General features: G+C 49.3%; 1 protein-coding gene and 1 pseudogene across 18 annotated transcripts in view; one reads left to right on the top strand and one right to left on the bottom strand.

Moving 5' to 3' along the window:
- Positions 1 to 12,118, bottom strand: part of SCLY (selenocysteine lyase) — a 41,687-nt gene extending 29,569 nt beyond the window's left edge. For 7 of the 18 annotated variants that reach the window (XR_010580160.2, XR_012421623.1, XR_012421622.1 and 4 more), the window contains exons 1-3: positions 5,011 to 5,878; positions 2,168 to 2,268; positions 514 to 694 (exon numbers count right to left, since the gene is read on the bottom strand). Coding sequence is in view for 6 of the 18 variants with exons in the window: in XM_045368029.3 (XP_045223964.2) it covers positions 514 to 694; positions 2,168 to 2,268; positions 5,011 to 5,380 (652 nt within the window). In the remaining 12 variants the exon portion in view is untranslated. Of the gene's footprint in view, positions 1 to 513; positions 697 to 2,167; positions 2,269 to 5,010; positions 5,879 to 7,949; positions 8,063 to 11,974 lie in introns of those variants that run through there. The other 11 variants (XR_012421626.1, XR_012421627.1, XR_012421628.1 and 8 more) reach the window with 4 other exon arrangements.
- On the top strand, positions 4,897 to 6,428 carry LOC107126985 (keratin, type I cytoskeletal 18 pseudogene; annotated as a pseudogene).
- Positions 12,119 to 12,580: the final 462 nt, after the last annotated feature.

The following is a 12,580-nucleotide window of genomic DNA, read 5'->3' as shown; positions in this document are numbered from 1 at the left end:
ATCAGGTGCGGCAGCTCGCTTATTCCAGGCTTCACACCTGAAGTTTAGGGCTATCTGATCCTTTCCCTTCATGGGAGAGGAGAGTGGGAGCTGAGATTTTATGATGAAAACCAAATAATGACAAGCTTCATTTGCCCATTTGCAGGCGTACTATTTAAAGGTTAAATATTTCTTATATGCAAGTTTCAAATATCACTCAGTTTACACAAATGGCTAGTTCTACATATTCATTCTGGATGTTTTTCCTAAGGGAAGGTTTGGACACACTGGCTGACGCCCTCGTGGCAGCTGGTCTCTGCACTGAGAGGGGCAGCCAGGGAGCCCAGCGCAGTGAGGGGCATCTATTCACCAAGGCGCCAGGGCCTGGCTCCCCATCAGAACCGGGGAGTTACAGTGAGTGGCACATTGAATCCACATCTCCGCAGTGGATCCCGGGCTCTGCCTGCAGGCCGCTCCCCGCCTCACAGCTGGAGCCCAGCAGGCTGGCCCCAGGGCCACCCTGCACCCACTCACCTGCCACTTGTTCTTCCGCCAGGTGCTCCAGGGGCAGCCGGATGGAGTCGTGTTCCACCAAGGAAGTAATGAAATGGGGCTTGGCCCCCTCCACTGGACTGTGGTGCCCACCCGCGTGTCCCTTTGAGGTCTGGTTTGCGTGGAAATGTTTCACCACAGAATGGATTACTAAATTATTTGACTGCAGAGATACAGCAAAAAAAGCATTTACAAAAACTGTGCTGAGGTAAGGGTTAGAGCAACAATTTCTGTTACTTAATTTCTTTTGTGGCTAATATCAAAAAAGCTTCAAAGAAATTCAGCTTCCTGAGTTGGACCTTTTGAAAGATTTGGGGTTTTCCAACATTCAAAAACTTGAGATTCATTTCCAGTCAATCATGTCTATTTTATTGTTAAGCAATATTATTAATTTTTAAGAATTCATATAAATGGGCCGGGCGCGGTGGCTCAAGCCTGTAATCCCAGCACTTTGGGAGGCCGAGACGGGCGGATCATGAGGTCAGGAGATCGAGACCATCCTGGCTAACACGGTGAAACCCCGTCTCTACTAAAAAATACAAAAAACTAGCCGGGCGAAGTGGCGGGTGCCTGTAGTCCCAGCTACTCGGGAGGCTGAGGCAGGAGAATGGCGTGAACCCGAGAGGAGGAGCTTGCAGTGAGCTGGGATCCGGCCACTGCACTCCAGCCTGGGTGACAGAGCAAGACTCCGTCTCAAAAAAAAAAAAAAAAAAAAAAAAAAGAATTCATATAAATGTATTGGTATAAGTGCAGTTTTGTTATATGCATAGAATATTATGAATTTTTAAATTTTATAAATCTGCCATAAAGAGTATTTTGTCCAGCCACCCACTACTGGTGGGAGTATAAATTGGTACAACCTCTACTGTGGGCCATCTGTCACATCTACCAAATGAGCCCCGTGACCCAGCAAGTCCAGTTCTTGGACTTTTTCCTACAGCTACACTCACAGTGAAACCAAATAGTGTGTATAAAGGTTATTTATTAACATTAAGTGCAGCACTGTTTCTTACAGCAAAACCTTGGAAAGCCCTTAAATATCTATCAATTAGGGATTAAAAGGAATGATTCCAGGGCAAAAATGATGGGGAAACCTTTATGGAAATAACAATGCAAAGCAGGTTACTTCACATATTACATTACGAAAATCCTATTAGCTACCTGAAATTTACTTAAAGGATATATACTAATTATCTCGAGTTAGTATGCAATATAGCAAGACCACACATTACTCTTTCTTTCTTTCTTTCTTTCTGAGACAGGGTCTCACTCTCTTGCCCAGGATGGGGTACAGCAGCGTGATCATAGCTCACTGCAGCCTTGAATTCCTGGGTTCAAATGATTCTCCCACCTCAGCTTCCCTACTAGCTGGGACTACAGGTGTCACCACCACACCCAGCTAATTTTTTTTTCTTTGTAGATATGGACTCTCCCTATGTTGCCCAGGCAGGTCTCAAACTCCTAGGTTCAACCAACTCTCCTGCCTTGGCCTCCCAAAGTACTGGGATTACAGGCATGAGCCACCACACCTGGCCTACTCTTTCTTTAAATGAAAATGTAGCAAAAGGGAATCACTTTCTGTGTATTTTATTATAACTTGCAGCTAAAAGAACGTGAGCGTGTTCAGAAGCTTTACCTCAGTGCCCCCGGAAGTGAAGATTATATCTTGAGGTTTCCCCCCTATCATCTTCGCGAGGCTTTCCCGGGCTGCATTTATAGTATCCTTGGCCTTTCTTCCTTGAGGGACCAAAAAGGAAATTCGTTAACATTGCTTCACCAAGCCCTATCAACGCTTCTAAAAGGACAACCAAATACAAAGGAGTAAGACATCTGCGTGGGCCGTTCTAAGAAAAACCTGCCCCCTTAATGTGAGCACAGCAAAACACTACAACCTAGACACAACCTGGCAAAGGGGCGGCCGTGAGACAGCAGCGAACCAGTGACCAAACTGAGAGTTATTAACTCCATGAGACCCAGAAACAAGTACGGGAGGTTGGCTAAGAACCTGGATGTCCCACAAGATGTGGCTTTCTTCTTACCAGTTGCTGCGGGGGGAAGCTGTGGCCATCTGCCTTGCTTCCCATTCAAGAAGAGTGGAGAATGAAAGGATGGAATGAGTTGCAAACAACAAAAATAAGCAAAAACAGAACTCATGACTCCTCAACACAAAGTCCAGTGCCATATCTCATTCTGCATGTCGCCCACGGTGTACCTGGGCTGTGAAGGTTACTGTCTCAGGGACACACCTGCTTTCAAACAGGGCTATGCATCCGGCCATCACCCAGTTTCACTGGCTAGAAGGAAAACACAGGAACCATGCTTGCTGGGGCAAAGAAAGAAAGGCTCTGGCTCTGGGAATTCTGAAAGTTTCAGTGACCATCCTTACTGTACACACCAGGAGTCCCCAAACTTTTTTGACCATTCAGTCTTGTTTAAAAAAAAAAAATTGAACAGGCACCACTAAAACATATACTATTACAAAACATCATAAAAAAGAGAAACATAAAAAGCTGAGGTAAAATAAATACACAAAGTAATTCTGCCGCTCCTTAACGCTACTGTATAGATGTCAGTTTTAGTAGCAGTTTCCTAAACACCTAAGGCCTATGGTGTTTAGGAAAACTCCAGCATTTTACTTGGTGACACTAAAAGTTACCGTAATAAACTGTCACCCTCACTCTCAGCCTTCCCTCTCTCAGTGATAATGGTTTGGCTGTGTCCCCACCCAAATCTCATCTTGATTTGTAGCTCCCATAATTCCCACGTGTCATCAGAGGGGCCCGGGGGGAGGTAACTGAATCACGGCAGCAGGTCTTTCCCATGCTGTTCTCATGACAGTCATTAAGTCTCAGGAAATCTGATGGTTTTATGAATGGGAGCTCCCCTGCACACGCCCTCTTGTCTGCTGCCATGTAAGGTGTGACTTTGCTCCTCTTTCGCCTTCCTCCATGATTGTGAGGCCTCCCCAGCCATGGGAAACTGTGAGTCCATTAACCCTCTTTCCTTTATAAATTACCGAGTCTCAGGTAGGTCTTTATTAGCAGCATGAGAACAGACTAATACACTGAGGAAATGGCAACTCCATCCCTCAGCAGCCCAGGGCAAAAGCACAGGCTCTTTCTCTTTTCTTTCCCCACCAATTAATCCACCAGCAAATGCTGTAGGCTCTGTGTTCAAAAGACATTCCGGCCGGGCGCGGTGGCTCACGCCTGTAATCCCAGCACTTTGGGAGGCCGAGGCGGGCGGATCACAAGGTCAGGAGATCGAGACCACAGTGAAACCCCGTCTCTACTAAAAATACAAAAAATTAGCCAGGCGAGGTGGCGGGCGCCTGTAGTCCCAGCTACTCGGGAGGCTGAGGCAGGAGAATGGCGTGGACCCGGGAGGCGGAGATTGCAGTGCGCTGAGATCGCGCCACTGCACTCCAGCCTGGGCAACAGAGCGAGACTCCGTCTCAAAAAAAAAAAAAAAAAAAAAAAAAAAGACATTCCGAACCTGACTCCACCTCTCCACCGCCCAGCCACCAACCAAGCCAAGGCCACTGCTGTGATGTTCTCCTAGCAGGCCCCCACCAGGGTCCATTCTCCACATAGTGGACAAGGTAATGCCTCAAAAACCCAAACACATTCTGGGCACCGTGCTCCATCCCTCCCCAGCAGGGTGCTGAGTACACAGTTGATGCTCAGTCAGTCAGTGCCACTTACGTCAGCGGTTTCCAAAACCCCAAGGCCCTCTCACGAGCTCCACAAAGTCAAAACTGTTTTCATGATGATACTAAAAGATCAGCTGCCTTGTTGACGCTCCTTTTCTCACAGGTATACAGTGAAGCTTCCAGAGGCTTCCGTCGCTATGACGACGTAGTGACTTCAGTGGGCTGGACAGGGAGGTCTGAGCACTGGCTATCTTCCAGCAACAGGCTGTAAAGAGACCTCCACACGCACAACAGGGCCACGCTCACGAGGTTTCTTCTGTTTTGCCGAAGATAGTTTATTTTTCACAAACATTCATGAACGCTGAGCTTATTTTCAGGTTTTTTTTTTTTTTTTTTTTTTTTTTGCTATTATAAGCAAGACTGTGATAAATATCTTAGGTATGTAAAATCTTTCCCCACATCCTCAACATTTTCCTTAAAATAAATTTCCCTCTTCTTCGTCGGCAAAGCCTGAGTCCTGTCGTCTCACCTTCCTCCCATACAGCATGAGCTTCACCACTCGCTCCACCTTCTCTACCAACTACCGGTCCCTGGGCTCTGTCCAGGCGCCCAGCTACGGCGCCCGGCTGGTCACCAGCGCGGCCAGTGTCTATGCAGGCGCTGGGGGTTCTGGTTCCCGGATCTCCGTGTCCCGCTCCACCAGCTTCCGGGGCGGCATGGGGTCCGGGGGCCTGGCCTCAGGGATGGCCGGGGGTCTGGCAGGAATGGGAGGCATCCAGAACGAGAAGGAGACCATGCAAAGCCTGAACGACCGCCTGGCCTCTTACCTGGACAGAGTGAGGAGCCTAGAAGACCGAGAACTGGAGGCTGGAGAGCAAAATCCGGGAGCACTTGGAGAAGAAGGGACCCCAGGTCAGAGACTGGAGCCATTACTTCAAGATCATCGAGGACCTGAGGGTTCAGATCTTCGCAAATACTGTGGACAATGCCCGCATCGTTCTGCAGATTGACAAGGCCCGTCTTGCTGCTGATGACTTTAGAGTCAAGTATGAGACAGAGCTGGCCATGCGCCAGTCTGTGGAGAATGACATCCATGGGCTCCGCAAGGTCATTGATGACACCAATGTCACTCGACTGCAGCTGGAGACAGAGATCGAGGCTCTCGAGGAGGAGCTGCTCTTCATGAAGAAGAACCATGAAGAGGAAGTAAAAGGCCTATAAGCCCAGATTGCCAGCTCTGGGTTGACCGTGGAGGTAGATGCCCCCAAATCTCAGGACCTCGCCAAGATCATGGTAGACATCCGGGCCCAATATGACGAGCTGGCTCGGAAGAACCGAGAGGAGCTAGACAAGTACTGGTCTCAGCAGATTGAGGAGAGCACCACAGTGGTCACCACACAGTCCGCCGAGGTTGGAGCTGCTGAGACGACGCTCACAGAGCTGAGACGTACATTCCAGTCCTTGCAGATCGACCTGGACTCCATGAGAAATCTGAAGGCCAGCTTGGAGAACAGCCTGAGGGAGGTGGAGGCCCGCTACGCCCTACAGATGGAGCAGCTCAATGGGATCCTGCTGCACCTGGAGTCAGAGCTGGCACAGACCCGGACAGAGGGACAGCGACAGGCCCAGGAGTATGAGGCCCTGCTGAACATCAAGGTCAAGCTGGAAGCTGAGATCGCCACCAACCGCTGCCTGCTGGAAGATGGCGAGGAATTCAATCTTGGTGATGCCTTGGACAGCAGCAACTCCACGCAAACCATCCAAAAGACCACCACCTGCCGGATAGTGGATGGCAAAGTGGTGTCTGAGACCAACGACACCAAAGTTCTGAGGCATTAAGCCAGCAGAAGCAGGGTACCCTTTGGGGAGCAGGAGGCCAATAAAAAGTTCAGAGTTCAAAAAAAAATAAACAAATAAAAATAAATTTCCCTCAAAGACTTTAGATAATAATATTTAGGCCGGGCGTGGTGGCTCACACCTGTAATCCCAGCACTGTGGGAGGCCGAGGTGGGTGGATCACGAGGTCAGGAGTTCAAGACTAGCCTGGCCAATATGGTGAAACCCCGTCTCTACTAAAAATACAAAAATTAGCCGGGCATGGTGGCGCGTGCCTCTAGTCCCAGCTACTTGGGAGGCTGAGGCAGAAGAATCGCTTGAACCCAGGAGGCGGATGTTGCAGTGACCCGAGACCTGAGATAGTGCCACTGCACTCCAGCCTGGGTGAGAGCAAGACTCAGTCTCAAAATAATAATAATATTTAAATATTATTAAATAATGTTTAAATAATAATACTGTGAAAATAATTAAACCACTCTATAAATTGATTTTTTTTCTTTTGCATTTCTATCTGAGTAGCAACAGAAAGTAAACTGCAACACTTCTGAGTTTATGGTTCTTAATTCGTGGAAACAAAGGCTGTCAAGGAAACCTAAAAGCCACTGCCAGGCTTCATTCAGGTCCAGAACATGATTTCTCTGTGAGAGCGATTCCTAGACTTTTTCATGAGACAATGCCTGTCATCGGCATTTAGTTATTCTCCGTATTTTCAAGTTTAATATGTCAGAAAGTTCAATTTTACTAAAGGAGAGACTGGATACAAGGCAATGTGCAGAAGATTAGCCAGAATAGACCAACAAATAAGCCAACAAATAAGTTAATGAATGACTAGTATCTAAGCTGAGGGCTTTGTTATTAAGTTGCTGTGAAACTTAACAGCAACTGAATATGAGAACATATTAAACCTGTAAAGTTGTACACAAGTGTTACTAAACCATATGGCCTGGCAATATTCTGTTTGAAGTTATTTTAGTTCATCATAATCCACAGTTAACATAGTTTATCTTAATTATCCCTAATAAACATTAAATAAGAAAGGTAAGACTTGAGTTTGCTCATCTATCTGAAAAACAGAATGTAACTCTGCCATATAACTGACTTGAAGCAAATTATTCTCCAAAACCTCCAATTTAATGCTCTACATTACAATAAGAATAAACTGGAAACATATAAGAATATTTATAACTGATTAATGAAAAAGTAATTTTCGGCCGGGCGCGGTGGCTCAAGCCTGTAATCCCAGCACTTTGGGAGGCCGAGACGGGCGGATCACGAGGTCAGGAGATCGAGACCATCCTGGCTAACACGGTGAAACCCCGTCTCTACTAAAAAATACAAAAAACTAGCCGGGCGAGGTGGCGGGCGCCTGTAGTCCCAGCTACTCGGGAGGCTGAGGCAGGAGAATGGCGTAAACCCGGGAGGCGGAGCTTGCAGTGAGCCGAGATCGCGCCACTGCACTCCAGCCTGGGTGACAGAGCCAGACTCCGTCTCAAAAAAAAAAAAAAAAAACAAAAAAGAAAAAGTAATTTTCATTTTTTAAAAGGGCCAGGATTGTACGTTATCCTGATGACCTAAAAGACATATTTTGCGAATTCTGTAAGGATTGACTTAGCTAGATCTGTGCAGTGCTCAACAGGCACTGACAGCCACTGCAAGGAACTCTCAGTGGACACCTTTTTCATCGGGGAAAGGGTGACAGGACAGCATGTTAAAGATTAAACATTAAAGGTTAAAGACTACAGTAGCAGCAAGGCTCAGCTTACAAATTGGGACTTCTCAGAAAAGAAACAATCAAAAATTACAGCTAAAGATTTGCAGCTAACAGAAATCTATTCAAAACAAAGCCATCACATGTGGGTGTGCAATTTCTCTAAGAGCGTCCCATCCCCATTATCTCCCATCTGTGAACATGTGCATCTTCTAGAATTACCTGCTGGATACAGGCTGCTGGGATTGCCCCAGGCTTCCCACATGGCCTCGGTCATGGCCTGGATAACTTCTGGCTCCAGGGGAGTGGTTGCATTATAGTCCATATAAACTTTCCTGAAGGAAAGAAAGCAAAGACACCCCTTAAGGAAAAGGAGACAGCACATGGGAAATACGGCTGCTCTGTGTCTATCCCATCAGCAGGAGCAAATAATGTCAAGGGCACGGCGGTCTCCTGCATAAGCACTGCAGACACCCACAAGCTGCACTTGGGAATATCCAGGATCTGCACTACTTGTGGAAAACGTATGCACAATTTCTAATAATCTAGTTTTTGCCAATTTCTTTTATAATTGATAGGACTTGGATTTTCATTTAGGTTTTCAAAATTTCTTTCTAGCAAGGCACAGTGGATCGTGCCTGTAGTCCCAGTCACGGGGGAGGCTGAGGCGGAATGAACTCTTCAGGCCAGAAGTTTGAGGCAGTGAGCTATGATGGCACCTATGAATAGCCACTGCACTCCAGCCTGGGCAACACAGCCAGATCCTGCCTCTAATAACAAACACTCTTTCTACCCCTTGGTAGGGCCCAGATTACCCATCTGACAGCTATAAAGGGCAGATCGTTGGCCTCTTTCTTATGGAAGGAGGGGAACAGCTGCATATTCCCAAGGGAACTTTCCTGTTTGCTGTTTTAACTTCATCAGAGTTTCGCCTTATTTCCCCATACCCGTTTTTGCGATGGCCTGTTGGGTTCGTGGTGACCTGGGCTTCTCCCTGGGGCAGGTGAACTTTGGCCCCAGACCTTGCACTTTCCGTTTCTTTGCCCAGAAAAACTACATGCCCTGCCTCCACCTTACTTTTTTAGATCTTTGTTCCAACTTAGTCCTCTTGTGACCCCCTGCCCCGCAGCTCTGTTTAAAACTACAGCCGGCTGGGCACAGTGGCTCACGCCTATAATCCTAGCACTTTGGGAAGTCAAGGCAGGTGGATCACTTGAGGTTAGGAGTTTGAGACCAGCCTGGCCCACATGGTGAAACTCCATCTCTACTAAAAATGCAAAAATTAGCCCTACTAGGGAGGCTGGGGCAGGAAAATCGCTTGAACCTGGGAGGTGGAGGTTGCTGTGAGCCGAGATCACGCCACTGCCTGGGCAACGGAGTGAGACTCTGTCTCAAACAAACAAACCCACAAAACTGCAGCCACCTATGTCCCTCCCTCCCCAGCCTCCAGGTCCCATTCTCTCCTTCCTTTCCAGGCAGCAGCAGCATCTGACACACTAGACTTGTTCCCTTACTGTCCACCTTCATAGACTGACAGAAGTATGGCTCCACGGGCACAGGGGCTCTGTTTTCCTCACCGCCCTGTCACCAATGCGGAAGCCCATGGGTGCCACACAGCAGGGGCCTGATTTTTATAAGATGACAAAATAAATGCCACAGAAAGTAGATTCCCTGAAAGATCCCTCACTAAGTAAAATTTATCTGTATAAGTTTTTACTAATATCCAAAATCTTTGAAAGCCTTTAGAAACATGTGTAGTAGTCCTGCCTGATATTAATTTACCTAGTTTTAAAATAAACAGCGCTTATACCAATCCACATGAAACCCCAGATACAACGACTAACTACGGCTGTTAAGACACAGAGTGTGGACAGAATGTGCATTAGTTGTAATGAAGCATCTTTTCTGTTCAAAATCACTCAATAGGCTGGGCGCTGTGGCTTGTGCCTGTAATCCCAGCACTTTGGGAGGCCAAGGCGGGCCGATCACCTGAGGTCAGGAGTTCAAGGTCAGCCTGGCCAACATGGCAAAACCCCATGTCTACTAAAAATACAATAAAATTAGCCAGATGTGGTGGCACATGCCTGTAATCCCAGCTACTTGGGAGGCTGAGACAGGAGAATCGCTTGAACCCGGGCAGTGGATGTTGCAGTAAGCCGAGACTGCGCCTCTGCACTCCATCCTGGGTGACAGAGTGAGACTCCATCTCAATTAAAAAAAAAAAAAAATCACTCAATAGGTACAAGGCTTTGACAAGTTTGACTTGCCGTCCTTTACCACTCTGGTACTAGTATTAATGTCAGGCCTCTGAGCCCAAGCTAAACCATCATATCCCCAGTGACCTGCATGGATACATCCAGACTGCCTGAAGCAACTGAAGATCCATAGAAGTGAAAAGTCTTAACTGATGACATTCCACCATTGTGATTTGTTTCTACCCCACCCTAACTGATCAATGTTCTTTATAATCTCCCCCACCCTTAAGAAGTTTCTTTGTAATTCTCCCCACCCTTGAGAACTTTGTGGATCCAACCCTCGCCCCCAAAACATTGCTCTTAACTCCACCGCCTATCCCAAAACCTATAAGAACTCATGATAATCCCACCACCCTTGCTGACTCCTTTTTCAGACTCAGCCCACCTGCACCCAGGTGAAATAAACAGCCTTGTTGCTCACAAAAAGCCTTTTTGGTGGTCTCTTCACACAGACCCGTGAGACATTAATAGTCTCAGGAAACCCCCAGCCCGGCTTGACTTTGCATGTGTCCTTAAGTCTGTTTCTCTTTCCTATAAATAAGCATCCAAAGGACCTTAGTCTAGCTAGTGTTTGTTGGGCGACTATAGCTCTTCAATCTGCTGCTGGGCTAAACAAATCTATGGCTCGAATTTCAGATTAATACTTTACACATTCCTTTGCTTCATTATTTGCTGCTTCCTTAAAATGCTATCAGTATTGGATGAGCAGGCTCAACTTTATTAGTTTCTTAACCAAAAACTAAAAAGTCTTGGGAATCTCGCTCCACTGATTCCATAGGGGATATTTTCCTAGATCCCTTCACTTTGTTCCAACCGAAGTAGAATGCCAAATGTGTGTGCTTTAGGCCTGGACCCCTCATATTCTAAGCATGGGTAGCTAATGAGCTCACAAAAAGGAAAAAGAGGGGTCTGGAAAAGAAGACACACAGGCCGGGCACACAGGCCGGGTGCGGTGGCTCACGCCTGTAATCTCAGCACTTTGGGAGGCCGAGACGGGCGGATCACGAGGTCAGGAGATCAAGACCATCCTGGCTAACACGGTGAAACTCTGTCTCTACTAAAAAATGCCAAAAATTAGCCGGGCGTGGTGGCGGGCGCCTGTAGTCGCAGCTACTCGGGAGGCTGAGGCAGGAGAATGGCTGAACCCGGGAGGCGGAGCTTGCAGTGAGCCGAGATCGCGCCACTGCACTCCAGCATGGGCAACAGGGCGAGACTCCGTCTCAAAAAAAAAAAAAAAAGAGAGAGAGAGAGAGAAGACACACAGACCGGAAAATGCATACCCCTGCCTCCCGCCCTTCTCGGACTTAACAAGTGTGGACACCACGTGCGCCGGGTCTCCGCGCTTCTCAGCGGTGGCCATCCCCAGTTTCCTGCAGCTGGGCCAGTAGCCTGGGAGAATACTTAATTCCCTTTCACCTGTCCCGGTGCAACAGCTTCCTACCAATGCATCCGTTTCTGGGGGCACACCACATCTCCCTCCTAGACGGTTACAAGATCCCCAACTGGCTTCCCGGCTCCCTCCCGTCCCAGGCCTACCCGCGCTCCTACTTTCTAGGAAACAGCCAGAAGGACTCCTTCAAAACACTTAAATTGCATCGCTCCGTGATCAACCTCCGAGGCCCCATAAGGCTCCGAAAGAACCCCTAAGTTCTTCCCGGGTCAGGGGCTCCGCCGGGTCACCTCCGACAAGTCCCCAGCCCTTCGCATCTGCTGTGCCCTCTTCCTGGCAGGCTCTGCTACCCCAGAACCTGTAAACCTCACCCCTGGAAGTCACTCGAGTTTCGGCCCCAAAGTCACCTCTCCGTGGCCCCTTCCCGGGCCACAGCTCGCACCTGCTCCTCCTCGAAGCTCGCATCCCTGACTTAGACCGACCTCGAGGACAACCCCGCGCGGGACGCCCCACGCGAGAGCGGCCACAGGCCGGCAGCGCCCTCCGTCCTCCCGCGCGGGACACGCCGGCCGCCTCCCCGGCCCTCCCCTGACGGCGCGCACCTCTCCGGCGAGTTGTGTTTTCCGCAGCCGCTGGGCTGACTCGCCGCGGGTGCGGGCGCATCCCTCCCCGGCGCCACTGCCGCCTCCATCCCAGCCCCACGGTTACCGGGGCTCCAGCCTTCTTCCCGCGGAGCGCTACAAGTCCCGAGCGCTGGGCAGGAGGCGGGGCCGCGACGCCTGGACGCGCCCGGATTGGCTGAGCGAAGCGCCCCCAGCCAATCCGCCCGCTTCACAAGGCCGCAGAGCGCCCAGTGGGAGGCGGGGCTGCGCGGGGGTCAGGTAAATGATTGGGGCGGGGCCTAGCGCGTCACAGAGCTTCCCGGGAACTTGGCGCAAATCCCAGCAACTTCACTTCCGGGGGAGCCTCGTGACCTTCGCTCTCTGGGGCAGGGCCGCTATCGGGCTGCGGCCGGCTAGTCGGCGTAAGAGCAGGCTAGGCCCGAGCTGGACCTGAGAAGCCGAGGCGGCTGTGCTGTCTTGCGCGTGCCCCCCTCTGGCTGCAAGCGCGTGGAACAGTGCGCTCCGGGAGAGCCGGGGCCGCGTGGCCTTGTTCGCCGCGAACACTCGAGGGGAAGTGCCGGAACCACGGCGGTAGGGGCAGGGCCC

The sequence above is a fragment of the Macaca fascicularis genome, chromosome 12 (assembly GCF_037993035.2).
Source record: "Macaca fascicularis isolate 582-1 chromosome 12, T2T-MFA8v1.1".
NCBI lineage: Eukaryota > Metazoa > Chordata > Mammalia > Primates > Cercopithecidae > Macaca > Macaca fascicularis.
The sequence above is the reverse complement of the archived record's forward strand: the minus strand, read 5'-3'. Positions and strand labels throughout refer to the sequence as shown.